The sequence below is a fragment of the Pleurodeles waltl genome, chromosome 9 (genome assembly GCF_031143425.1).
Source record: "Pleurodeles waltl isolate 20211129_DDA chromosome 9, aPleWal1.hap1.20221129, whole genome shotgun sequence".
NCBI lineage: Eukaryota > Metazoa > Chordata > Amphibia > Caudata > Salamandridae > Pleurodeles > Pleurodeles waltl.
The window spans coordinates 867,698,725-867,726,334 of NC_090448.1; the positions used below are offsets into that span (position 1 = coordinate 867,698,725).

General features: G+C 47.2%; 1 protein-coding gene across 1 annotated transcript in view; it reads right to left on the reverse strand.

The window, feature by feature from the left end:
* EML5 (EMAP like 5) overlaps positions 1–27,610 on the reverse strand; it is a 1,994,219-nt gene that overhangs the window by 248,269 nt on the left and 1,718,340 nt on the right. Inside the window, exons 34-37 of the mRNA XM_069208148.1 lie at positions 11,182–11,339; positions 7,062–7,176; positions 6,454–6,642; positions 2,360–2,532 (exon numbers count right to left, since the gene is read on the reverse strand). Of these exons, the coding sequence (XP_069064249.1) occupies positions 2,360–2,532; positions 6,454–6,642; positions 7,062–7,176; positions 11,182–11,339 (635 nt within the window). The remainder of the gene's footprint in view (positions 1–2,359; positions 2,533–6,453; positions 6,643–7,061; positions 7,177–11,181; positions 11,340–27,610) is intronic.

The following is a 27,610-nucleotide window of genomic DNA, read 5'->3' on the forward strand; positions in this document are numbered from 1 at the left end:
ATGACCTCTGGCTTAAAGAATCCCCCTGCCACCTTTCAGAGGTTGGTCAATGGGGTCCTGGCTGGGAAGAAAGTCTTCTGTGCCACCTATTTAGACTGCATAGTTTTCTTCAGCTCCAGCTGGGGGAAACACCTGTACCACTTCCAGGAGGTGCTTCAGGCCCTGTCTATCATGGCAGTAAGTGCCAGACATGCAGGGTTCCGTGGTGTATCTAGGCCACATGGACCCGTACCCTTCATCACAGACTGAAGTGACCCCAAGCATCAGCCAGCTGACCTCCTTTTCTGAGCTACAGGGACATAACAAGCTCTAGAGGCTGCTTGCAACAACTTCCCAGCTAACCTCCTAACTCAACCCATCTGAGCCCTGCTGGCCTCTGCTGGCATGAGGTCCAGACACCCAAATGGTGCCCCTCAGGTCCCTGACCATTGGAGTAGCCTCAGTGCAGCTTCCCTGAAGTTTTTCAACAAAATGCAAACGGATTTGTATGTGTCAAGATCTTGCCGCCTGCGCCGCCCACCAACGCAAAGTGACGGCAACCCTGATGCTTTGCGCTGCAGTAACCACCTATGACGCTCGGCAGCATGACATCTGCACTTCAGATCACAGCACTGACAGTTTATGGTGACTGCCAACGTGATGGTCCAAGAAGGACCGTTCGCAACACCAACAGGAACTTCGAGATGCCTAGCCTTCTCTTCGTGCCATATCCATGGCCATCTGCGATGCTCTCCCTGCTCCTCGCTCCCCCTTCCTCTGCTAACAGAACTTGTTGCGCTGGACTCTGAAGGTAACTCTTTCAGATGGACTAACCTGGTCCCTGTATGCAACCCTCAGTCCATCGCGGTTGGCCTGAATTCGTGACTTTCACCCTGTCTTGCACACCGAGATAGCTGCGAGTGATGCTTTGTGCTTTTTGACGCTATTTTCACTAACATCTATAAAACTGCACATCTCCAGTTCCCCTAATTGGATTTTTATTGTTTTGGTGTCAAATTATTTATTACATTTTACTTTATTTGTCTGAATTAGTGTGGGATTTTTCTTGTGTTCTGTTTTCACTTTTTTACTGTCTAAAGTGCTTCATAAATATTTTACATATTGCCTCCAAGTTATGCCTGACTGCTGTGTGCCCAGCTACCAAAGATTTGAGCACAAATTAGGTGAGTTTGCTATGACCTTACCCTGACAAGGATTGTGGTTGCTGCTTGAGGGGTAGGGTTTACCCCCCTTGACCAGTAACCCAATTTCTAACAGTGGTCATTTATCAGAGAGTTGAAAGGAGGCTTATGAAAACCTTATATATATTATAATTGAAAAACACTCCAAACATTGATTTTCAGACTGATCTTGTGAGAGCTGTTGTAACTGATAAGCATAAATGTAAGATAGTCAGACCTACAGTGTGAATTTACTGAATCAGAATATAGATTCTTATAAATCAAAATCTGCATACCCATACATGTGTGTCTTAATTCTAGGGTGTAAATGCTTGATAAATGGTCACAGGTTACAGTTTGTATGTGAGTGACGATGATAAATAGTTCTCAGTGACTGAATCTTTTAAAAACAAGGTATGCCTGAATGCTTAATAAAATGGTTTTAGTTTTGAATTTTAACATAGATTTTTAGTGTACCATAGATTCACCTTTGTCTTCTCATGCATGGGATAATGATGCTAAACGTGTGGGTGCCCTTTCTAAAATGGACTTTGTAGTTACCTCAAGACTCATCTTTTTTTATAAAGATGGAACTTCGGAGCTCATTTGTGTCCTGATTGCGGGATAAGTATTGACTCCGTGAATATGTTTCTATTATTCCTCTGAGCTTGTATGTTGGCTGGTTACCTATTCTTTATGCACGGAAGCAGTTGTGACCATCGAACGCATGGGAATGTAACCTGTAGAAAGATGGAGCTCATTTAGCTTGATGCTCACATACTTCATGCAAGATGGATGATTACCATTGTATTGGTCACTTTCCTATTCCTTGTGATCTAGACTCAGATGATGATTGTAGTATGTCACACTCGCCTAACTCATGTGATCTAGACTCTGACAAAGACTGTAGCATGTCTCACATGCTTATCTCATGTGATATGAACTCATATGTACACTGTAGCATCTCTCACATGCCATTCTCATGTGATCTAGAATCAAATGATAACCGTAGAGGGTCTCACTCACGTATACAGCCTGAATTGGACTCAAATTATTATAATTTTAGTGTGGCTCAATTACCAATCCAGTGTGATGTGGATTTAGATGGCAAGATTGTGGATACGTATGTATTAGGAGAATCCTTTGGAAAGAGGAATGTTTAGCCTAAATAAATTACATCACTCAGGCTTGTCACTCACCTGATATCATGAATAGCTGCCCTGCGGTCACGTTTCTTCCCCCATATTTTTAGAGATGTCACCATCAGGATAATGAATTCCCCATTTTTCATGCCAATTGCCACCATGTCCCCTTCAGGGCTGTAGCACACCGTCCGGGCTGCATGACCTAAACTGACTTTGTTTACCATCTTCTGTGAAACAATGTAAGAGGAAAAGGATACATGTCATTCATTTGGTAGCAGTCATTTAGAGCTTCCCGAGTTGAACATAATATACACAATCTCCCTCCAGTGACAGACACAATATTTGTATGTTTGATTACAAAAATATGCAATCTTTTATACATGTTTTGAAGCATCACATTCTGTTTAACCAAAGATAAAGTGTTTCAGAAGGCCAGGATGAAGGGTTTGGTTTAAATAAAGCAACAATGCAACATTTTGATAGAAGGGACTTCAAATTCAACATAACTTAAAATCATATTTACAAGGTTTTTATGAGATAAATGTAAATGAGCAAACACTTACCTGTTTCTGGTGAATACTATACAAGCCGCAGCCTTCTTACCCAGGTAAACAAATTGGATCCAGAAACTTTCCAAGCAATTGCTTCTGTGTGCTGGCAGTCGGTGCCATCGAACTCAGCAAAAACCTCACCCTGATGCTGAAAGTGAGAACGCAGAGCCACATATAGATGCCACCCCTGCATGCTGATGGCCACTTAAAATAAAGCATTCCACACCCTTAGGCTCAGATTGCAGCATACTGAGAACCATGAGTGTGACATGGGACCTTATTAAATCCCAGAAGTCTACTCCACAGGCCGGGAAGGAGGGGGCGAGTGTTCTGTAGTTAGAGTATCCACCAGAAAGAGTGTTACTGAAGGTAAGTTAATTGTTCTTCAGATGGATACTTCTAACTGCAGAATACGAAACTTTTCAATAAACATTGCAATATCTCTTAAAAGATTGGGGGGGCTGAGGAGTTGACTTCATACCAAGAATACCTGGAGGATCAAGTGAGCAAAATGACCATTTTTTGCAGTTCAAAACAGTAATGCCCAATGGACGTGTGAACAGACACCCTTGTAGCTGCCTGCCAGATGACCAGGACTGACACACCTATGACAAAGGCTATAGTGGTGGCATTAGCTCCAGCTGATTGAGTGCAAATGCCCCCATATAAAACCCTTCCCCAGCCAGTAGAACTCTTTCTTGAAGACAGCAATTAATCTGGGTATGGTGCGTTTATGGACTGCCTGCCTCTTCTCTGCACCAGAAACCCCATAATATTGGCCATCCACTTGGTGCGCCTTAGTGCAATTGATGCAAAAGTTAAGGGGTCTCTCGGAGTTCAACTGGTAAATCTCTCCTCCTCATCACAGGGATCTTGCAGAGAAAGAAAGCAGGGAGATTCATAGACTGTTTCACATGGAAGGGCAAAAGCACATTTGGCAGAAAGGACTCCCTGGCCCACAGCACCAGCCTGCCTGGAAAAAGGTGGTATATGTTGGTTGTAATGACAATGCCTGCATTTCACTGACATGGAAGCAATCGCAATGAGGAAGACTATCATAAGGGCAAAAGTCTTAATGAACTGCTGTGAACAGGCTTGAAAGCCATGCACATTAGGAAAGTCAGAACCAAGTTAAAGTTTCACTGCAGCATAACAAAAGGTGCAGGAGAAGCACATGTAAGCTCTTTCAATATAAGCATCACAAATATTGACTTACACTGAAAGGACTGATCAGACAAAGGTTCAAAAGTAAAGATGGTTTACAAATAACTTTTAACAAATCAAGGTCTTGCTAGACCAAAGACACGTCAAATAGAAATATATCAGTAAGTTTAGCCTGCAACGGATTAACCCAACAAACTTTGCACTAAGACACAAACGTCCAGAGTAGATTTACTTTGTGGATGGATGGTGTGCCACCAAGATCACATCCACCACCTCTGCTGCTGAGTTAAATCCACTCAATTCGCTCCACCCAATCTCCACACCTGGAGGTGCAGGTTCTGAAGATTCAGAAGAAAAACCTTGCTTTGTTGCTAGGACAGCAAGTCCAAACCCAGAGGTAGACCAAACAGAGAACAAATGCTCAGGCTTAGTAGTTTGGAGTACCAAACTATCTGAACTCAGTCCATGACTATCAGGATGACCTCATCAGGCTCTCCCCTGACCTCCTTAAGAACTCGGGGAAGAAGTGGCAAAGGTGGGAACGCAGAGAAGAGACCAAAGTCCCACAAAAAGTCGAACACATCTCCCAGTGTGAATTGAGGCAGAACCTCTAGAGCGCAAAAGACTTGACAATAAGTGTTCTACCCAAGGCACCCTCCCCCGAACTCCCAGTGGGTGAATATGCCTTGAACTACATTGGTGTCTAGATACACCTAGTGCTTGGTGAAATGTCCTCTACTGAGCTTGTCTACAGTGGTGTTCATTTTGCCAGATGGTTGACAAACAGCAAGATCCCCAGAAGGTCCAGCCAGAGCTTCAGTGTCCGCACTTACTGGCACAGCACCCGCGACCACACACCATCATGCCTCTTGCAGTACCACATGGCAGTCACCTTGTTCATCAGAATGTGCACAGAGTTGCACTTGATGGAAGGCAGAAAGGTCTATAGAGCCAGTGGGATAACTTGGAGGGCCAAAAGGTGGATGTGATGCTTGTGCTCAAAGGAAAACTAGAGGTTTCTGATTTCCAACTCATCCTGGTGACATAAGAGTCTAGACCTGATGCATCCATCACCACTGTGAGCTCTGGATAGAGTAGAGAGAATAGCCTGCAGCAGATCAGGTTAGCATCCTTCATCCACCATTCAATGTCTTGGGTCAACTTATCTGACACATGGGTGTTATCCTAGAGCAGAGCCCACAGAAGGCAGAGGATCCACTGTAGAACCCCCATGTGCCAATGAACATGAGGCTCCGGAAGGAAACATGAGGCCAAGAGACCAGGAACTCTCTGCATCATCTGGGCTGGAGCCCAGGAGTGAGCCTGAAACATCAGGATGACATCTTGAATGTCGTGGATTTGCTGCAGAGGCACAGAGTCCTTGAATGCCACAGTGGACAGAACAGCTGGCGTCCACTAGTCACTACTGCTGCCTCTCCCCGTTGTAGTGTCAAATAGGAAACATTTTTTTAAAGCAGCACCTCTTCCTTTAAGGAGCATAGACTATTAAAAAAATGTTTCCAATTTGGGAATTCAAATGCAGGCCCACCATTCTGAACTGCTAGCCAATCACTAGTGATCACAAATAGTTATCTGCCTACATAGTATTTATTAGGCAGGTCGTTCTACGACCTTCTACATATGGAAATGTGTGATGCAGCCTTACCGTACGTAGACTAGATTGTAAAATGACAGCCAGGTGCGCGACTTGCACCCACTGTTTAAAAAATTGCCTATTCGTACATCTGGCTCTTTACGCTTGCTGAAGTAAATTGGCATGCTTAGATTGTTTTAAGTGTCTTCTCAAAATATGCTGTTTAAAGTTTAAGTAATGCATCCCTTCTGTGTAAAAAGCTTTAAAGAAATTGTGGGCTTTCCGAAACAGTCTTTTCCTGCTTGGAATCATCATGAAAAGCATGACAGTTTGAAGGAGATAAAAACACACTATGTCCTCCACGTGCAGAGAGCTTCATTAAGCATGTCAAGTAGACTGATTTGCTTTTCAGAAACGACACCCTCTTTTGGCGTTTCGGAAAAGAAACACAAAAATTTATGTCAGGTGCGCCATCATTTAGCGGCCTTGTCGGCATTCGAAAATGTCACCAAAAGTGCAATGTCGGACTAACCAGCATTGCAATCTTGCCAAAACCGTCCCTGCCAGACGCTTTCAGCGCCTGGGAGCAGCGGCAGTTTTGATGAATATTCCCCGCATGTTCAGGCAGGCTCTCCTCTGCAAGTCTGGTGGAAGCAGCAATCTGGCGGCCATCCTTCCAAGCCTAAAAAAGACTCTTACATTCAACAGTAACAATAGCGGCATCTTTCTTTTCCCTCCACCCCAAGGCTGTGTAAACTGTATTTGTTGGATCCCATAACATCCCACAAACTTATTGTTCAATGTCAAATCAGAAGACAGAAATTTAGGCTAAGGCCTACCTTGTCTGCTATGTCCCAGAGCCGTACCGTTCCGTCCTCCGCAGCAGACAGGAAAAAATCCCTGGAAGGATGCGTGGCCAGGCCCCAGACAGGTCCATCCGTGTGACCATTAATTAAAATGTTACAGGCAGCATTCTTCTCGCCAACCTCTATTATTTCAGCATTCCGAGTCCCAACAAGGATTTTCCCCTAAAACAATAGCATGCATTTCTCATTAAAATATAAATACAAAATACACAATGGCAATAGGACCTCTGATGAAAGAAGGCAAAGAGGGTAAAATTAGGAGGATGACATGGGTAGTTCAAGGCTTCGTGAAAATGTTCATCTGCAGGTTTCACTCTAGATTTCTTTCTATTCTTGAACAATGTGTCTCTTGTAATGCTCATCGGTCTACGACTCTCCTTCATGCTTGTGTTTCTATTTCCGAAATAACTCTTGCTCCTGTTGGTGCTTCCTATTCCTCTAAACTGAGTCTTGAATTAAGGTCCAGTTTTTACATACATACCAAGACAGAAATGAACCTCATTCTTGACTATGGGCACACTAGGATAATCTCCTACCACCAAGCACAAACATGTATAATCAGCACTTTCTTTGTGCCCTACCTTTCCTCTGCACACTGAGCGCACACAGTCAGTGGTCTGGCCGGTCTCAAGACGGAAGGCCCGACACCTCTTCAACTCCTGGTCCCATAGTTTCACTGCGCCTCCTTCCTTCGACCTGACAAAACAGAATCTAAAGTTGACTGGTATCGCATATGGATCACAATGGAATGTCATACTTTAACTAGACAGGTTCTTGTAGAAACACCTGGCCTGGTTTTGACAAACATCTCAGATGGTGCACAACACAATGGAGCAATTTTACATTTTACTTTCCCTAGCTCCTAGACTCCTATGGGGACTTCTTTTGCTACCATTAAGGGTAAGTGGGAGCTTTTAATGGAAGCACACCAATTAGCGCAGTCTGCCATAGAACCAAATCTCAAGATGCACTGTTAATCTCTAATCAGTGATATTTGGCTACTATTAGGGCATAACAAGATCCCAGAGCCCAAGCAGCGTCCAATCCCCGATCCAAAGCTAGGGGTCCACCACCTCAAAGGGCTCTCTTTCTGAAGAACCTCCACAGCTACAGGCACGGCAGCGGTTTAGAGCTCCACTGCTTTGACATACTAAGGACCCTAGACAAGGCTGCATCAGGCTTAAACCTGCTCCCGAATAACCAAAGGCCACACACATTGGCAGTAAACATAAACCCAGCTGTCATTTTAACCAAGGCCCCAGTCATTCTCACCAGGCATGAAACCAGCTGTTTTAACCAAGGACCCCAGACTTTCCCAGCAGGGGTGAATCCGAGTGTCATTATACCCAACTATCTCGATATTCTCTGCAGGCATGAACCCTACTGGCATTATAACCAAGGACCCCAGACATTTTAGCGGGCCTGAACTGCACTGTCCGCACAATCGAGATATCCAAGGGCCCAGGCATTCTCGTAAGGTGTGAACCCCACGTTTGGAGGTTTGACATGCTGTAGGAAGCTGACCTGGTGTGTGGTGGGTACCTATGGTACTTACACCTTATACCAGGTCCAGGCAGTGTCTAGAAGCCAGGTTCTCTAGAGGTAGCTGTGGATGAGCAGCCAAGGCTTATCTAGGAGACATGCAAAGCTCCTGCAATCCCACTGTAGTCACCAAGCTCTTACACACATGAAAGAAAACACTCAGTTGTACAAAAGTAACGGTACTTTATTTCTGGAACAAATCACCACAAAATACTAGACAGGTAACCCATCCTTAGGAGGTAAGTAATACACTAAATATACACTAGTAATCAGAAACAGGCATAGAAAAGGTTAGAAAACAGTGCAAACAGCAATAACCAATAGTGACCCTAGGGGCGCACAAACCATGGAAAAAAGTGGAATGCGAACAAGGTACCCCCACCTAGGTAAGTAAAATGTGTAGAGGGGAGCTGGGAGTACTAGAAAACCACAAAGGTAAGTAACTCCGTACCCCCCAGCGACCAGGAATGCAGGAGTAAAACACTAGATTTTCCCCAAACCACCCAAAAGGAGTAAAAGAAGAAAGAGACACCCAGACAAGACTGCAAGAAAACCAGCGGTGGATTACTGAAGAAAGAAGACCTGTGGAGAGAGGGGACCAAATCCAAGAGTCACAGTGGGGTCCAGGAGGAGTAGATGCTACTACCCACCCAGCTGTGGATGCAGGAGTTGGTCGATGGTGATGAAGAACAGGCCAGCACTGCAGCTCTGGAGCTGGAGATAAGTTCCTGATGGATGCAGATGAAGCTCCACGTTAGAAGGAAGATTGCAGACGGGTGTCGGTGCAGGAATTCCACCAACAAGCCTTAGCAAAGGCAAACTCGTAGTTAGTGTAAAAGAGGTGCTGCCAGGGACCAGCAAGGCCCAGGAGGTCTCAACGCAGGAAAGGGGGTCGTAGCGGACCCTCAGCGTCGCAGAGAGTCCACAGGAGCAGAGGCAGCACCCACAAGAGGCCCACAGGACGGGGACCCAAGAGTCGCAGTAGAAGCCCACATAGCACTACAAAAGAGGGTCCCACGGCGCAGGAAAACCACGCAGGAGGCTGTGCTTTGCAGGATGGAGTGCTGGGGGCTTAAGCTACACGTCCCCTGTAGATCCCTTGGAGGAGATGCAAACCAGCCTTGGCAGCTGCAAGAGTCGCAGTGCACAGGGGTATTGTCCTGCGTGGGAAGGCAAAGGCTTACCTCCGCCAAAGTTGGACAGCTGTCAGAGAGGACCAAGAGGACTACTCCGGACCACCACCCATCATGCAGGATCCACGCAGCTCCAGAGGAGACGAGATCCACACAGCTGGTCGTCGCTTGTTGTAGGTGCCTGCGGTTGCAGGGAAGTGACTCCTTCACTCCAAGGGAGATTCCTTCTTCTTCTGCAGGCTGAAGAGTTGGAGTCTTCCGAGGATGCACGGTTGGGTGAATGTTGCAAAGCTGGCAGGAGACGTGGAAACAAAGTTGCAGAAGAGTCTTCTTCGCTGTGGCAGCGTTTGTCGGTTCCTGGAGGGTCCTGTCACAGTTCCAGTGGCCAGAAGTCATAGCAGAGGTTGCAGAGGAGTCCTGCTGGAATCTTGCAAGCTGAATCTGAGGACCCACCCAAGAGAGAGACCCTAAATAGCACTGAAAGGGGAATTGGTCACCTAACAAGGTAAGCACCTATCAGGAGGGGTCTCTCACGTCACCTGCCTGGCCTGGCCACTCAGATTCTTCCAGAGTTCCCTGTCAACCTTGGAAACAGATGGCAGAACCCAGGGACCCCCTGGAGGAGCTCTGGGCACCACCCCTGGGATGGTGATGGACAGGGAAGTGATCACTCCCTTTCCCATGGTCCAGTTTCACCCCAGAGCAGGGAGTCGGGGTCCCTGAACCGGTGTGGACTGGTTTATGCACAGAGGGCACCAAATGTGCCTTTCAAAGCAAACCAGTGGCTTGAGGAAGCTACCTCTCCCAAGCCACTCACACCTATTTCCAAAGAGTGAGGGTGTTACCTCCCTCTCCCAAAGGAAATCCTTGGTTCTGCCTTCCAGGGCTTGATCAGATCAAGCAGCAGGAGGGCAGAAACCTGTCTGAGGGGTGGCAGCAGCTGGGCTGCCCAGAAAACCCTGCAAGACTGGTGGTAGCAATGATGGGGATCCTCTAAGGAGCCCCCAGAATGCATGGAATCATACTTCCAATACTTGCAACAATATTGGGGTGTGATTCTGACATGTTTGATACCAAGGTTCGGAGTTACAATTATGTAGCTGGATATAGGATGTGACCTATCTCCAGTACACAAGTTAAATGGCGTGCCCACACTCACAAAGTCAAGAAAAATGGATCTGGAGTTTGTGGTGGCACCACTGCTAGTGCAGGGGTGCCATCACACACATGTACCTGCACCCTGCCCTCTGGGCTGAGAGGGCCTACCATAGGGGTGACATATAGTGACCTGTAGAGAAAACAAGTGCATTCACCTGTGTCATGCAGGCTGCAAAGGCAGCCCTGCAAAACCCATTGCATGGGCTCCCAATGGGTGGCAGAATAACTGCAGCAGCCCATAGGGATCCCCTAGAAACCCAATGCCCTAGGTATCTAGATACCATATACTAGGGACTTACATGGGGGAAGCAGTATGCCATTTGAGGGAAGAAAAAGGTACAATTTAGAGAGAGCAAAACTACTGGGGTCCTGGTTAGCAAGAACCCAGTAGATACAGTCAATCATACTGACAAGAGGCAGAAAATAAAGAATAACCATGCCAAGAAGAGGGTACTTTCATACACATGCTTATCACTAAACAGGTATACCATGAGTGGCAGGAATCTTAGAAAGCCCTTGTAATGCTTTGTAGGACCCTGCCGTTTTACATAACACTGTTTGTTATTATGAATCTTTTCAGGTCTTCGAGATGATCCTTTCACTGATGCAGATCGCATTTTATCTGGAAAGCTGATGATATATTTTAAGGGTTCGTATAAAGAATACTCTTACCTTCAAATCTCCTCTCCTGTGTCTCACAATAGTACTTGCTTACTTGAAATACTGCCGGATCCAACTTGCATTTTTAGCCTAATACTCTCACAAACGTTTGAAAATAGGCAAAAAACATTTTCACCACTGCTTGCATTATGTACACCTCTGAACAAGCCCTCTAAAAAGGTAACTGCCCCAACACTGATAAACTCACGGTCTTTCCTTTCCCCCTGTGACGATAAGGCCGTCCCTCAGAGTGGTGTACATTGTGAACACAGGCCCATTGTGGGCTTTGGCTACGATCCGCGACAAAATGTGGTCTTTCCAAACACACACGTCTCCGCTGATGGTACCGGTAAACGTCAGATTATTCTGCAAAGAGAAGACAAAGTACACCATGTATTTCAGAGAAGAGCAGGAAATTACAAACCAGATCAGAGCTGAGCAGGTTTCATAGGAAGGTGGGACTTTCGTAACTGACTGGTGTCTCTAAATTCCTAGTAGGGCTATGGTAGAATTATTTACATGTTAGGCTCACATTGTATGCGACAGATCCCTACATAGGTTCTGTCATGTTTTCCCACAGAACAGAAACACAGGCAAACCAGTTACAAGCATGGCAGCTACCTTGGGGTCCTGGCCAGGGGCACCATGGAACCTCGAGAAATGTGCTTGTGGCACAAGCACCTCAGATGACGTTATCTACTGCTTATTCCGATGTCCAGTCCTTTTCATGTTAAGAAGGATTTCTCCTCAATACTATCATCAAACATATAGGTGCCCACGTGATTTTAAGTTCTCTAGCAGAAGAGCTGGTCTTACACATGACTAATCCAGGGATTATTGTATTGTAATTGTAATTATACACCGATTACTACCCCTGTTGTGACTTTTTACCACTACCTGTGGTGTAGTGTGGAAATGTCAGGGTTTGAATTTAGATTTAACTTCCATGAGGTTTAAGTACATTTGAGGTTTCAGTTTTAGAATGCAATTGCAGTTAGAGAATGAGAATTTGAGATTTCGGATGCAAAGCCTATGATTCACAAAATCACATGCTTTATGGCCACAAATTAAGAAGTTTGCAATGTACTTTGTGACCACAAAATAAGGAGTTTGAAATGACCTAAAGGTACTTTGAAAGTTAGAAAAGTGTTTTCTACATGTTAAGTGCCTTTTGTGACCAATTCCCAATTGCTAGGAGTTGGGGACATGAAAGGGGCATTCCCCTTCTTTGCGATTGGGAATAGCAATAAACCAGGTATGGTGGCTTAGTGGACTAATGCATCTACTGTAAGGGCCTGTGTTCGACTTCATGGTCACAGGTTCAAATCTTGGCGGGCCCACTCAGCCTTCTATTCCTCTGAAGTTGATAGAAGAGTAGCAATGAGTTGGGTAACAATAAAAAATTGTTATTCAGCGACAAAAAACCCTTGGGTGAATATGCGCTTTACAAATAAACGTTATAGTATACCTTCTGCTTGTGTAATGGTCTGTCTGGTGTTTTGAGTCAACCATTTGAAGAACTATTGCAGGAGTCATAGGCTGTGGAAGCAGGAGGTGCACACTGAGTTGACATAAGCTGTCATGTTGAGCTTGTTATCTAGGATTATCCCTAGAATTCTTGTGTGGTCTATGGATGTTGGTCCTAGCTCCAACAGCCATCAGGTGGAGTCCCATAGGGAGGTCTTGTTGTTGAGCTTAAGGCAGTTGGTTTGCATCCAGTCTGCCACTATGGTGGTGAAGTTGGCTCTAGTGCTGCTTGTCCTTTACTTCAGGGAAAGGATGAGTTCAGTAGGAGATGATGGTGATGTCTTGTGACTGGATGATGTTGGTGAGTGGTGCCATCTATATGTTGAAAACCATGGGGCTGAGGGAAGATCCCTGTGGGACACTGCATATCAGTTTCTTAGTCTCTGATGTGAAGGGTTTCAGCCTGACCCTTTGGGTTCTTGGGTGAGGAAGGAACAGATCCATTTAAGAGTGGATACTTGTATGTTTTAGCATCTTCTGCAAACTATGAGTACATCCTTCCATGCTGTTGCCCAAGAATTCTTGTGTGGATTAGTATGAATGTCTTTCTAATTAGAGCCTTAAGGGTCTCCGGAATTGTGCTACGCAAAGAGAAGTATGTGATGATTACTGACCTGTGGGATAACCCCCGTTCCAGTAACTGAAATTCAAGCCTAATTTGAGCTTGTGAGCCCCCCTCCCCTTGGCAATTCAAAAGAGATGTGGAAAACTGAGTGTTTAAAAAATGTATCAGTTTATTCAGGAATGTTTCTGCACCATAAGCCAAGGTGGTATTTGCTTAGCCTTTACCACACAGAACAGAAAGCTCAGTGATGGATTTGCTCTATTTGCAGCAGTTTCCGAAAAGCGAAGATAAGTGAGGCAAGGTTTGGCTTCTGGGCGTTCAGGTGCAGAAGATGGGAGCTGAGATTCTGAAGGCAGATGCTGAGAAATGTATACATGCTAATCCTCTTTACCTGCCTACTGCTTGGGTACCCTGAACACTTTTTCTTTTGTTGTTTCCTGAAAGAACAAGTTACTTACCTTCTGTAACAAATTATCTGGTAGAGACTCTATCTAGCTGCAGATTCCTTACCTTAGAATTCCCTGCCGTCAGCTTAGAATCCTGAATTGTTCTTCTGAGCAGTACCCTGCGCGCGCCGTTCGGATCTGCGTGCGTCGTACAGCTCAGTGTGGCGTCGTCAGAGCCATCTATGATGTCACAGTTGTCAATATAGATGCCACCCTGGTGCGTGTACGTCAGTTCTTTTCCCACAACTTTCCATGCCACAAGCGCAGAGTCATGGAAGAACCAACAGTATTTAGTTTAGTTTTTTCACTTGATTGTTGGAAGAAAAATACCTGCCTTTATGAAAGGTAAAAATACCAAAAACATATATACATAAATATATATATCCGCAGAGCGGGGAGGCTTGGGTGGGTGTAAGGAATCTGCAGCTAGATAGAGTCTCTATCAGATAGAAGGTAAGTAACTTGTTCATCTGATAGACTTCTAGCTGCAGATTCCTTACCTTAGAATAGATACCCAAGCTATAACTCCTGGTGGTGGGTCTTGAGGATATATTTCATACCAGGAAGTCCTGCAGGACCGAGCGGGCAAAATGCCCCTCCCTTCTCACCTGGCTATCCAGGCAGTAGTGTCTCGCAAACGTGTGCAAAAAAGCCCATGTTTCCGCTTGGCAGATGTCAAGCACCGGCACGCCACTAGCTAACGCAGTGGTAGCAGCTTTTCCTATGGTAGAGTGAGCCCTCAAACCCTCTAGAGGCTGCTTCTTGGCCAAAGCGTAGCAAATCTTATACAGAGAACGACCCAGCGTGAAATGGACTGTTTCTGTACTGCCCGACCCTACTTCGCACCAATGTACCCCACAAAGAGTTGGTCATCCACTGGAAACTCTTTTGTGCAATCAAGGTAGAACAATTACGCTCTTTTTGGGTGCAGCCGATTGAGACACTCCTCTTCCTTAGAGGGATGCAGTGGTGCAAAGAAGGTGGGCAGGGTGATATTTTGACCCAGAAGGAAAGGGGTCACCACTTTGGGGAGGAAAGAGGCACAAGTTCTTAGTACTACTTTGTCAGGATATATCGTGAGATACAGTGGTTGCGAAGACAAAGCCGGCAACTCACTCACTCTCCTGGCAGATGTAATTGCCACCAAAAAGGCTGTTTTGATAGTGAGCAGCTGGAGAGGACAGTTATGTAAGGGCTCAAAAGAAGCACACATAAGGAAAGTAAGAACAAGATTAAGATCCCACTGGGGCATGACAAAAGGCACAGGTGGAAACATATACACAAGCCCTTTCAAAAATCTTTGTACTATAGGAAACTTAAACAAAGATGGTTGATCGGGCAAGCGTAGAAAAGCTGATACAGCAGCAAGATAGCCCTTGGGAGTCCCTAAAGAACCCTGTTGGGCAAGAGATAAAATAAACAAAAGGATATTAGATAGAGAAGAAGAAAGACGATCAATAGATCTCTCTGTACAATATGAACCAAAATGTTTCCATTGGCAGGCGTAAATCGACTTAGTAGAGGAACGCCTGGCTGCCAGAATTACATTACAAACTTCAGAAGGGAGGTCATAAACCATCAGCTGTCACCGCTCAACCTCCACGCATGAAGCCGCAAAGTTGACAGGCAGGTTCGGGTGGAGAACCTTCCCCTGCTGCTGCGACAGAAGATCCTCCCAAAGAGGCAACCTGATTGGAGGACTGATGCTCATTTTGAGAAGCTCTGGATACCAGACCCTTCGTGCCCAATCCGGTGCCACTAGGATTACTTGGGCCCTGTCGTTCCTGATTTTCTTGAGAACTCTGGGCAGAAGAGTTATGGGCGGTAAAGCGTACAGGAGGCCTGAACTCCACTCGTGACGAAAAGCGTCGCCTAGCGATAGCCCACTTGGAAACTCCAACGCGGAAACTGCTGACAGTGCGCGTTCTCTAGGGAGGCGAACAGATCTGACCAAGGCTCTCCCCACTGCTGAAAGAGTCCTTGCGCCACTTCCGGATGGAGATACCACTTGTGATCCACTGAGCATCTTCAGCTGAGTTTGTCTGCCCTGGCGTTCAGAGAACCTGCTAGATGTTGAACCACCAGGGTTATGCCCTGTTGTTGCAGCCATGTCCAGAGACGCAGAGCCTCTTGCAAAGGGTCCATGACCCCACACCGCCCTGCTTTTTGCAGAACCACATTGCAGTGGTGTTGTCCACAACAGGAAGAAATGCCTTTAATGCTAGTCGGATCGCCCGAAGCTCCAACAAGTTGATATGGAGCCCGGATTCCGCCGGAGACCAGTGACCTCTCATCTCCACCTCTCCCAGATGGCCGCCCCATCCCAGAAGTGACGCATCTGTCACTACTGTGCGATCTGGTTGGGGAAGGGAGAGGAGTCTGCCGTTGACCCAATCGCAGTTCACTAACAACCACTGCAGATCCTTTGCAGTTCTCTCCGAGATCTGAACCACGTCGGTAAGATTCCCCTGATGCTGTGCCCACTGGAACTTCAGGTCCCACTGCAGTGCCCTCATATGCCAGCAGGCATGCTTGACCAAAAGGATGCAGGAAGCCATGAGTCCCAAGAGCCTCAGTGTCTGTCTCACCAAAATCCAGTATAGAGGCCGAAACATTGGTATCATAACCTGAATAACCTGGACTCGCTGCTCGGGGGGGATAGGCCCGATACTGCACTCTGTCCAGAACAGCTCCGATGAAAGTGAGCTTCTGAGAGGGAGTCATGTGTGACTTCGGCACATTGACAGTGAACCGCAGCGAGTGCAGGAGGTTCGCCGTCATCTGGAGATGGGTGACGAGAGCCTGGGACGTGGGAGCCTTCAACAGCCAATTGTCGAGGTAGGGGAAGACTGAAATCCCTGACCTGCGCAGATGAGCTGCCACCACCGCCATCACCTTCGTGAACACCAGAAGGGCGCTGGTGAGACCGAAAGGGAGCAAGGTAAACTGAAAGTGCTTGTGACTCACCTTGAACCGCAGGCAACGCCTGTGGGCTGGCAGGATGGGGATATTTAAATATGAGTCCTGCAAGTCCAACGCTACCATCCAGTCTCCTTGATCTAGGGCAGACAAGACCTGAGTAAGAGTGAGCATCTTAAATTTCTCCTTCTTGGTGAAGAGATTGACGTCCCTTAAATCCAAGATAGGGTGAAGGCCCTTGTTCTTTTTGGGAATCAGAAGGTAGCGGGAATAACAACCACACCCTACTTCTGATATCGTGACTCTTTCGGAGGCTCCCTTAGGAAAGAGAGCCGTAACTTCCTCGTGGAGCAAAACCAAATGGTCCTCCATCAGCCGTTCTTTTGTCGGAGGGATAGAGGGAGGAAAAGACAGAAGGGGAGGGAATAGCCCTTCCGTATGATCTGCAAGACCCATTTGTCCGTTGTGATGGAATGCCAGTGAGGGAGATTAAATTGAATCCTCCCTCCAACTGGATGGACATGGTCCTGCAGAACCACACTAGGAGGGCTTGGGCACAGTGGAGGGGGGCTGTGTGGTAGCCGACCGCTGGCCAGACCCTCTGGGTCTGATGGTACCACGACCATGTCCTCTTCCGGGATGGTGTGAAGCCTGAGAATGGTGGCTAAGTTGTGGCTGGCGTGGCACATGCCCCTTCTGAAGCCTCGAAAGGGGGGAAACAGACTGCTGTCGTGCTGGCGCTGAAAGGCCCAAGGATCTGGCCGTAGCTTGAGAATCCTTGAACCTCTCAAGTGAGGAGTCTGCCTTCTTACCAAAAAGGCGAGAGCCATCAAAGGGCATATCCATCAAACTTGACTGGACATCCCCCGAAAAGCCAGTTGAACGCAGCCAGGCATGACGACGTAGGGCCACTGTCGATGCATTCACTCTGCCCAGCGAGTCGGTCATGTCCAATCCAAACCTGATTGTAAACTTGGCTGCATCTCTCCTATCCTTGATAGCCTGGGTGAGAGTGTTCCGTACGCCGTCCGGGACCTGGGGCAGTACCTCTGCAACCGTATCCCATAACGTATGGGAAAAAAGGGCGCAATAGGCAAGAGGTGTTTACTGACCTCAATGCCAGGCAGGAGGAAGAAAACATTATCTTTCTAAGCTGATCCAGCCTCTTGGATTCCCTATCCGGGGGAGCGGAAGGGAAGGTTCCACGGGAAGTAGAGGCTTGGACCACCAAGCTCTCTGGGGTGGCGTGTTGGGTAAGGAAACTAGGGTCGCTTGGAGTGGGTCTATGGTGGCGGCCGACTGTCCTATTCACAGGAGCCCCTGTGCTGGGTTTGGACCATGTTCCTAGAAGGACGTCCGTTAGGGCCTCATTGAAGGACAACATCGGCTCTGATGTAGTCACCCCTGGCTGAAGCACCTCTTTCAGGAGATTTGTCCAGACTTGCACCGTGGGCAAGTCTAGGTCGAAGACCACAGCTGCCCTACTCACCACCATAGCATAAGATGCTCCCTCCTCCGTAGCCACATTAGGAGGAGAGAGAATACCAGTATCTGGAGATGTGTCCAGTCCACTGTCCTCCCCTAGATCCTCGTACCAGTCTTGTTCATGTTCTAGGTCGTACTCTAAAGGGTCCTCAGACCCCTCCCATTCCTCTCCTGTGCCTGGCCGTTCCGAATAAGGCTCAGGCAATGATCTGGGACGAACTAGCACAGTCGAAGTCGGAGTCGGCGACGTACGATGTCGCTCCGGATCATCCGGAATGACGATGGGGCTACCGCCGGTAGTGGAGGAAGCATTGACGTCGGATCCGGCGCTGGAGGAGGTCAACTGTGAGGGACAGGCGCCGGTCCAGATCCGGTATCAGATCCAAGGGGTCCCCAACGGCGCCAAGGCCGAAGCTGCCGCCATCGAACCCAATGGGACCCCTGCTGATCCCGCGGGGCCTGAAGACCCTCCTGAGGGAGTAGCCCACTCAAAATCAAGCCACATGGGCTCGGAAAATTCCTTTAATTGAGCTGGGATTGCTCCGGTCCCCGGAAAAGGCGGAGGACGCGGAGTCGACCCTGGCGATGGCTCAGTGAAAACGCGCTTGACACCTTGTGGGCTTTTCTATCAATGTGCCAAAATCACACCTGATTCCTTCCGAATAGCTCCCCTTCATCTCAGTCATCCTGGAAACTGTGCTCTTCTTAGCCTTCCCTCCACCCTAGTGAGTCAGGGACGTTCAGGCAACGATCTTGAAGTTTCTACCCTTGATCTGGGTCTCAGTGAGAGTGACTCCAAGGCTTCTGGACCTCTTGGCCTCCTGCAGCCTGCTTCTGGACCATACCAGGTAGTACATGCAGGCTCTGCAGCGGGATACGAAGCCTCTATGGGCTCACCTCCAAGGAGACCTCTTGGAGTCAGAAGGGTTGTCAAAGGAGACTGTGAAAAACTGGCATGGTGGCTGTTTGACTTAATTTGCACTAGCACCAGTCCCTTCTCCCTACCCCCATCCAGAATAGACAATAGTCGCTCCTGGCTTGGGGAGGTCATTTGGAAGAGGTGGAGATCAGATGACTCTGGTCTCTGGCAGAGACTCGCCTCAACCTGTGGAGTTGCAAGCAATTTGCTTAGCACTAAATACCTTCCTCCCCACCATCAAGAGGAAAAGGGGTACAGGTTCTCATGATTAACACAACAGTCATATGGTATTGCAACAAAAAGGGCAGAACGGGGTCAAGGATCCTGTGCCTGGAGGCTCTACATGTCTAAAAAGTGCCTGAATGCTCAGGGCATTTCCTGGATTGCCCAGAATCTGGAAGGATATTTAAAAGTCAGTATACTACAAGAGGAGGGACAGGGAGATTAATGGTCCAGTGTACAGTCTCCCGGATATAATCAGTCTAAAAAACAGAGTACACTGGAGCCCTCACACATCCAATCGGATGTCATGCTTCATCATCGGGGATGCTCCTCGTCAGACTGGCGCTGCAATGTCTGACGGGCTCCCCATGAGGGGGCTCTTTGCCGGAGATCTTTTATAGTGACTGCCGTAATGAGGTGTGTGGCGGACTCTGCCGACCTCCAGACACTAAATGAGCAGGAGAGGAAAGATGTTTACACAATGCTAAATTGTGCCTGCAGCCAAGGTGCCAGATACAGACACTGTGGGTGTCAGTTACTGGTATCTGATGGTAACAGTTCTTGCAAGGTTGTTTTTGGATGGGGCATGTCCCCTGCATACTGGATAAATCTGAGGGAAACAAAATCTGTCAGACTGACAAGATTAGATGGAGCTCCTGACGTAATGACGCAGACGTCAAATCCAGGTGGAACAGATCAGACGCGGAGCCACACAATGTGCCCTACTTTACACTAGGGCAAGTTGTCTTCAAACATTCCACAGATCCAGGCTAGTGCTTGGGGGAAGTCACAAGTTGAGGAATGTGCAGTTAGAGGTCTCTATCAGGAACTGACTATTGAAACAGTGGCACTGAAGACAAAAGATGAAATCATAAAGTGGACTTGAAACCAGCTTATGACCGAAACCCTATGTCTCTAACCTGGGCCTAACTTGAGAAGCAGATTGGTAAGATTAAAAAGAAATATACAAATCTTCCAATTAAACCAGGAGATGATGTTAACGTTGTTTTATGTGGCAATACATGGGATTATGCTGAATGTTGTAAGAGGTGTGGTTATTATGAAATTCCAGAAGTAATATTTCCATCCACTGAACCTTATGAAAGTAACTTCCACTTTGTGAATGGTAGTGAGGAGGGCTAGGGTGTAGTAGACAGTGGGCCAAGGAAAAACTGCCCCCCTCCACACCTTAATCCCTGTATGTGTGTGCTTTTTACACAGCTCCTGTTACATAAAGGGAAGTCTAAGGCAGGGATAGATGTTTGATGTCCCTCACCAGCCTTCATCTCTGCATTCGCAGGCATTTACTAGAGATCGCTAAATGCCTCTTGCCTCATGAATAATAATGAGACATGAGCTTCTGCGACCTCTTGCACATGCGCATTTTGAAACAAGACTTGATTGGTTCAGAGATAACATCACTAAGTGAAGCCCAGATATAAACCATTAGTGTGCAAAAAGACCAACTGCTTTACAACCAGCCCTTTGCACATCTGGCCCTTTATTACTTTGTTTACTGACTTTAACGTGTACCGATAAAATGTACTACTACGAAAGAAAGAAATGCGGGATACTGAGTTCAGCCTTCTTCCACTGGCCATAATGTGGTCAGTTAATTGAAAATATTCAAGAGACACATAAATAAAGCACATAATAAATCACAAATGAATTGCACGACCTGCACACCAGTGGTGTTGAAAAGTATGAATAAAATGTCCCTGCCTAAATAGCAACATCTTGATCAATGCCATAACTTTTATAGCGCACTTTCATGCCCGTCGGTGCGAAGCCTTTCTAAGAGCTCATGCGACTTAATTTTAAAAGCAGACACAAAGAAGGTTTTTTTGTTAAAAAAAAAAAAAAAGGCCCTGTTTGGAAGGATCCACATGTTAGATGAAGTGGTGGAGGCACAGACAGGAAAAGAATACAAAGTACCTGAGGTAGCAATTATTGTGAGAAAGTGTAAGGAAGGAAGAGCTAGACTGCAAAATTGCCCATAAAATAAGCGTTTCGAGGTTAAGAGACTGGAGGAAAGCAGTTTTGATTTAACTAAAGTTATTGCTGCAGCTTACACGCTGACGTAAAATTTCAATGCTTTCAGCTGGCAATGACTTTAAAAGTGCTGGACTTTGATGGGGCATTTTGTATGAAAAATAGCTAGTTGAAAACTGTTTTGCGACCGCTAATTAGAGTGTCAATGATCTAGAAAAAATCACTAATGGTGTACTTCCTAAAACTGCACACCGTACAGAACAATTATTGTTTTCTTAGTTTTGTGGCAGAAAATACAGAACCACTAACTGCTATAACTGAACAGCGAATCACTATTTCGATTAACTATTTGCAAGAAGGAAATTCAACAAAACACAAACGAAATACTGCTCACACTTGAGCCCTCCTCAATTTCTACAACCGACCTTGGTGCCCTAGTTCCTGCATTACCAGTATGCATTTCACCTAAAGTGTATTTGGATAGGCTCCTTGATGCATCGCCTCTGCAGTAGACTACCTCTATGTGCTATTTAGCAGTTCTCCCACATGTAGTTGAAATGGCAGTAGCCCAACTTTCAAAAGAATGTCCAAATGTTTTGAAACAATTGTTCATGTGTGTCTGTTGAAGTGTGTGTACTGCAGTCTTAAGCCATTTATGTGGACATATCTTTAATAGTCATTCTTATTCTACAAAGTCAGATTTAATGGCTGTATTGCCTTCAGAAATGTTTCTAACTAATTTTGCTAAGTCTGTTCAATTCAGAGGACGCGCTGTGCTGCCTTTTTTCATTTTCAATACTGATTGTTCCAATAATTGGAAATGTGCTGGTGACTGGACTTATCTAATTCGGGACTTTATAGTAGGCTTTAAAATCCTTCATTTTGTTTCTAACATAGGAAGGGATGGTATTAGATGATGTTCAGAAAGTGCAGAGGGAAGAATAGTTGTTGGTGAGTTTCCTAAAGCAGGGGTGATGTTTTAGCTGTTGGGTGTCTTTTTTGTATCTGTAGGAATGGTAGCCGCTGTATCTGCATTTTCTGCTTTTTGTATGATAGGAGGAATCACCAACTTTCTCTGTTTCCGAGGGAGTAGGTTGAGCATTGTAAATACAAAATATAGTGAACATATGTTTATAGTATTTGTATTTATAATTATTATTTTTTTTCGAAATTACATCAATTAAAACATTGTTTATTAATAAATCTGCTACACACTGGCCAGAAAACAGCCTCCTGAGTGCTTAAGGGCTCATTCCACTAGTGCTAAGCCGCGGCCACTGTGTTAGCTCGTGGAGTCCCAGTCCTGGCCATTTGCCAGACAGCAACATGGGCATCCCTGCACACGTTTACCAAACACTACTGCCTGGATAGTAGGGTCCACAGGAACACCCATTTCGGGAGTTTGGTCCTTGCTGGATTCGTTTAGAATTTGTCCGCAGCCCACCGCTGGGGACGGTATTGCTTGAGTATCTATTCAAAGGTAAGGAATCTGTGGCTAGATGTCTCTATCCAATGGTCAAGTTACTTACCTTTGGTAACGCATTATATGGTAGAGACAATATCTTGCTGCAGATTCCTTATCGACCCACCCATCCTCTCCGCTCCGAGGACAGATTTCTAGGGTTAGGCATATCCCTTTCAGGCCCCTACTTTGGACACACAGGGGGTCATTACAACCCTGGCGGACGGTGTTAAAGCGGCGGTAAGACCGCCAACAGGCTGGCGGTCTTATTTTTTGAATTATGACCATGGCGGTTACCGCCATGGTCATCCGCCGCTTCTCCGTTCCGCCCGCCAGGGCGGAGATGACCACTGGGCTGGAGACCTGCCTCTCCAGCCCGGCGGCCGTGACAATACCGCCGCTGGTATTTTGACCCGGCTTACCGCCGTGGATTTCCAGCGGTAGGAACCGCCATGAAATCCATGGCGGTAAGCACTATCAGTGCCAGGAAATTCCTTCCCTGGCACTGATAGGGGTCTCCCCCACCCCCCACCCCACCCGACTCCCTCCCCTACAACCCTCACCACCCCTGCCACCCCCCAAAGGTGGCCGGACCCCCCTCCCCACCCCGACCCCCGACATTACCTTACACACACACACCCGACACGCACGCAGGCACCACCAACACACATACACACACACCGACACACATGCCAACATCCACACACACATTCAGACACGTACACCCACACATTCACGCACACATCCACACAGACATACCTACAGACATACATGCACTCATTCCCAAAACACGCAACACCCCGCAAGCATACACGCACTCACACACCCCCCTACATACACAGACGCACACCCCCATGCACCCACACAACACACAAAATCCCCCCCGCCCCCCTCCCCTAACGGACGATCGACTCACTGTTCCGTCGATCCGCCGGGAGGGGATGGGAGCCATGGGGGCAGCTCCGCCGACACCACACCGCCAACAGAACACCGCCGCGCAGAATCACAGGACGTGATTAGCTGGGCGGTGTTCTGTTGGCGTGGCGGTGGAGGCGGAGCAACCTCCACTTCCCCGCAGCCCGCAAGTATGGCTGTTGGTGGCTCTCCGTCGGAAAAACGACGGAGGGCAGCCAGCGGTCATAATACGCCGAGCGGCAAACTGCCACTACTGGCGGTCTTCCGCACAGCGGTCCCTCGGCGGTCTTGTTAAAAGACCGCCGAGGTTGTAATGACCCCCACAGTGTCAGTGGAACTTCATGGCTCTATGCTCCTAGTGTGGAAAGATGTGAAAAGTAACTGTTGTCAGCTTGCTGAGGTGGTGCCAATAGGTGACCTTGTTATCACTTCCGGCGCGGACGATGACGATGATGCCACGCTGAGCCAATCGATGACACCTATCGGTGCACAGGAGTAGAGCTCATGAAAAATCTGCCATATCCAGTCTGACGCCTGGGAAATTCAAAGGTACGTCAAATCAAATCAAATCACAAACATTTATAAAGCGCGCTACTCACCCGTGAGGGTCTCAAGGCGCTAAAAGGAATCGGTTTGATAAATCTTCCATGTCTGCTCCTGATCCAACAAGAAAACTAATTTGGACCAGGCTTCGGCAAAGGATAAATGCTATAGGTATAACCAAAAGGTATGTGGAAGAAACCGCGAAGTGGTGATTCAGCCGCATACCCGTACTAAAGGAAAGGCTAACATCAAACAGAGAGGAGACTGCAGCTACAGTTGGGGAACCAAGTACAGAGGCACTGCCTACTCCTTTAGAAGAATTAATAGAAAATATCTTCTAGCCTAACTCCATTTCTGGGGTATCCAGTATTGACACATAACCCCACTGTGCCTGATGCTCCAGATCAGTTCATTGCAATGTACGTACATAAATATGCATTATCCAGTATTGGATCTTTCATAGATTAACATGCTTGAATCATTCCCCATTATCAATAGGGAGTCCTACGGTACCATAACACAGCAGTATGCATCATTATCATAGGCCCCAATGGCAATGAATAATTTATTTAACAACATATCCATGTTCTTTTGAAAAAGGGAGCAAACTTGAACCATGACCGATCAGGCAACAGCACCTTCTAGAACATTCCACAGAGAGGCTAATTCCCTCAGATTTTCTACTGCACGTCGTGTGAAGGGAGTCTCCCTGAGCTCTGCTCAGTTTCTCACATCTCTCGAGTTTACTTTAGCTTAAAAATGTCTGACACCTCTAAAAAGTGTTTATTTAGAGCCTGTACATCCTGTGGCAAGAAGCGTCTACATGTGGAAGATCCACATAAGGAGTGCTTTTACCCAAATCATCAAGTGAAGGATTGCAAAATTTGTAACTCTAAATGGTTAGCTTCTGCACTGCCTCACCTTTCTTTGTCTCAATAAACCCCATGAAGAGTTGGTCATCCACCCAGTTGGCTCAGTGCAGTCAAGGTAGAATGACAATGCTCTTTTGGGTCCAGACGGTGGAGTCGCTCCTCCTCATCGGAGGGATGTGGGGAGCATAGAATGTTGGCAAGGTGACAGATTGGCCCACAAGAAATAGTGTCACCGCTTTCGGGAGGAAAGAGGCCCTAAAGCGAAGCACCAGTTTATCTAGAAAAACAAATAAGTAGGGAGGCTTGGATGACAAAGCCTGCAGCTCACTCACCCTCTGGGCAGATGTTACCGGTACGAAAATAGCTGTTTTGGGTTTAAGCAGTCGGAGGGGACAATTATGCACAGGCTCAAAAGAAGCACGCATCAAAAATGTACAAACCAAATTAAGGTCCCACTGCTGCCTAATGAAAGACAAAGGGGAAACATGTGTACAAGCCCCTTAAGAAACCTCTGTACGATAGGGAACTTAAAGAGGGTTGGTCATGCAGGTAGACAGAGTAGTAAGATAACTCTTCAGAGCACCTAAAGCAGAGCCCTGCTGGGCAGAGATAAGAATGAAAAGAAGGACATCAGAGAGAGAAGCAGAAAGCGGTTTGATAGATTTCTCTGTACAATACATTACAAACTTTTTTCCATCTGCAGGCATATGTCGTCTTGGTACAGAGACTCCTGGCTGCCAGAATGATATTACAGACTTCAGTAGGAAGATAAAAAGCTGTCAACTGTCACCGCTCAAGCTCTAAGCAAGAAGGCGAAGAGTCAACAGGTTCGGGTGGAGGACCCTCCCATGCTGCTGCGACAGAAGAATGCTCCCAAAGGGGGAGCCTGATTGGAGGAATAATGCTCATGCCGAGAAGCTCAGGATACCAGACTCTCCTTGCTTATTCCAGAGACACAAGGATGACTTGGGTCTGGTCAATCCTGATCTTATTGAGAACTCTGGGCAGAAGGGGTACAGGGGCCTAATCTCCACTCAAGACGAAAAGCATCTCTGAGTGAGAGCGCCTTGGAAACTTCAGTGTGCAAAACTGCTGACATTGCACATTCTTGGCAGAGGCAAACAGATCTAACCAAGGCTCTCCCAAACTGCTAAAATAGCAAATGGAGATGACATTCATGATCCTTTAGGCATCGGCAGCCCAGTTTGTCCGGTCTAGGGTTCAGGGTACCTGCCAGATGTGGAATCACCAGGGCTATGCCCTGCTGTTCCAGCCATGTCCAGAGACACAGGGCCTCTTGACAGAGGGTCCATGACGCCACTCTGTCCTGTTTTTGCAGTACCACGTGGCGGTGGTGTTGTCTGTGAACACCTGCACTAGTCATCCATTGATGGAAGGAAGGAAGGCTTTCAATACCAGCCGGATCACTTGGAGCTCTAGCAACTTGATGTGGAGTCTGGATTCCGTCAGAGACTAGAGTCCTCTGATCTCCACCTCTCCCAGATGGGTTCCCCATTCCAGAAGAGACGCATCTGTCACTACTGTGAGATCTGACTGGGGAAGGAGTCTACCACTGACCCAGTCGCGGGTCGTTAGCCACCACTACAGGTCTTTTGCAGTTCCCTCTGAGATCTGGACCATGTGGAAGAGATTCCCCTGATGCTGCACCCACTAGAACTTCAGGTCCCACTGCAGAGTCTGATATACCATCTGGCATACGTCGGAAGCAGGAGGCCATGAGGCCCAGCAGCCTCAGAGTCATTCTCACTGAAATCCAGGGTAGAGGCTGCAACATCGGTATTATAGCCTGAATAATCTGGACTCGCTGCTCAGGAGGGTAAGCACAAAACTGCACTGGTTCCAGAACAGCTCTCATGAAAGGGAGCATCTGAAAGGGAGTCAGGTGTGGCTTCGGTATGTTTATAGTAAACCCCAGCAGGAGGTTCGCTGTAATCTGGAGGTGGGAGATAACAGTCTGGGGCGAGCCCGCCTTCAACAGCCAGTCGTCGAGATAGGGGAAGACTGGCACCCCTGATTTTCGCAGATGAGCTGTGACGACCACCATCACCTTGGTGAACACCCGAAGGGCACTGGTAAGGCCAAAGAGAAGCACAGTGAACTGAAAGTGCTTGTGGCCTACTGTACACCCCAGGTAGCGCTGAAGGACAGGCAGGATAGGAATACGGAAATAAGCATCCTGCAAGTCCAACACTACCATCCAGTCTCCTCTGTCACCTGATCATGCAATGAAGGTGCATGGGGAGGGAAGAATCTGAATGATCTTCAAGACCTGCCTGCCCCAAGTTATGGACTGCCAGTAGTAGAGATCATGGCTGATTCAGCCACCAACTGGACGCCCATGATCTTGGAGGGTAAGATTAGGAGGGCTTAGGGGCTGCGGCAGCAGTGGGTGGTGGATGTAGCATGCCTCTGGCTACCTGACCCAAAGGGTCGGTATGAGCGCCGCCCTTGTTCATGGAGAGGATGGTTGTAGGAAGGAAAATACCCTCTTTCTGGCATGATTACCCCCACTTTTTGCCTGTTGCCAGTATGTTTTGACTGTGTTCACTGGGATCCTGCTAACCAGGACCCCTGTGACTATGCTCTCTCCCTTTAAACTTGGCTGCTTGGACCACACGCAACCCACATTGGGCATACTGGTGCCCCCTTGAAATTCCCTAGTATATGGTACCCAGGTACCCAGGGCATTGGGGTACCAGCTCCCCCCCCCCCCCTCAAGGGCTGCAGCATATATTATGCCACCCAGTGA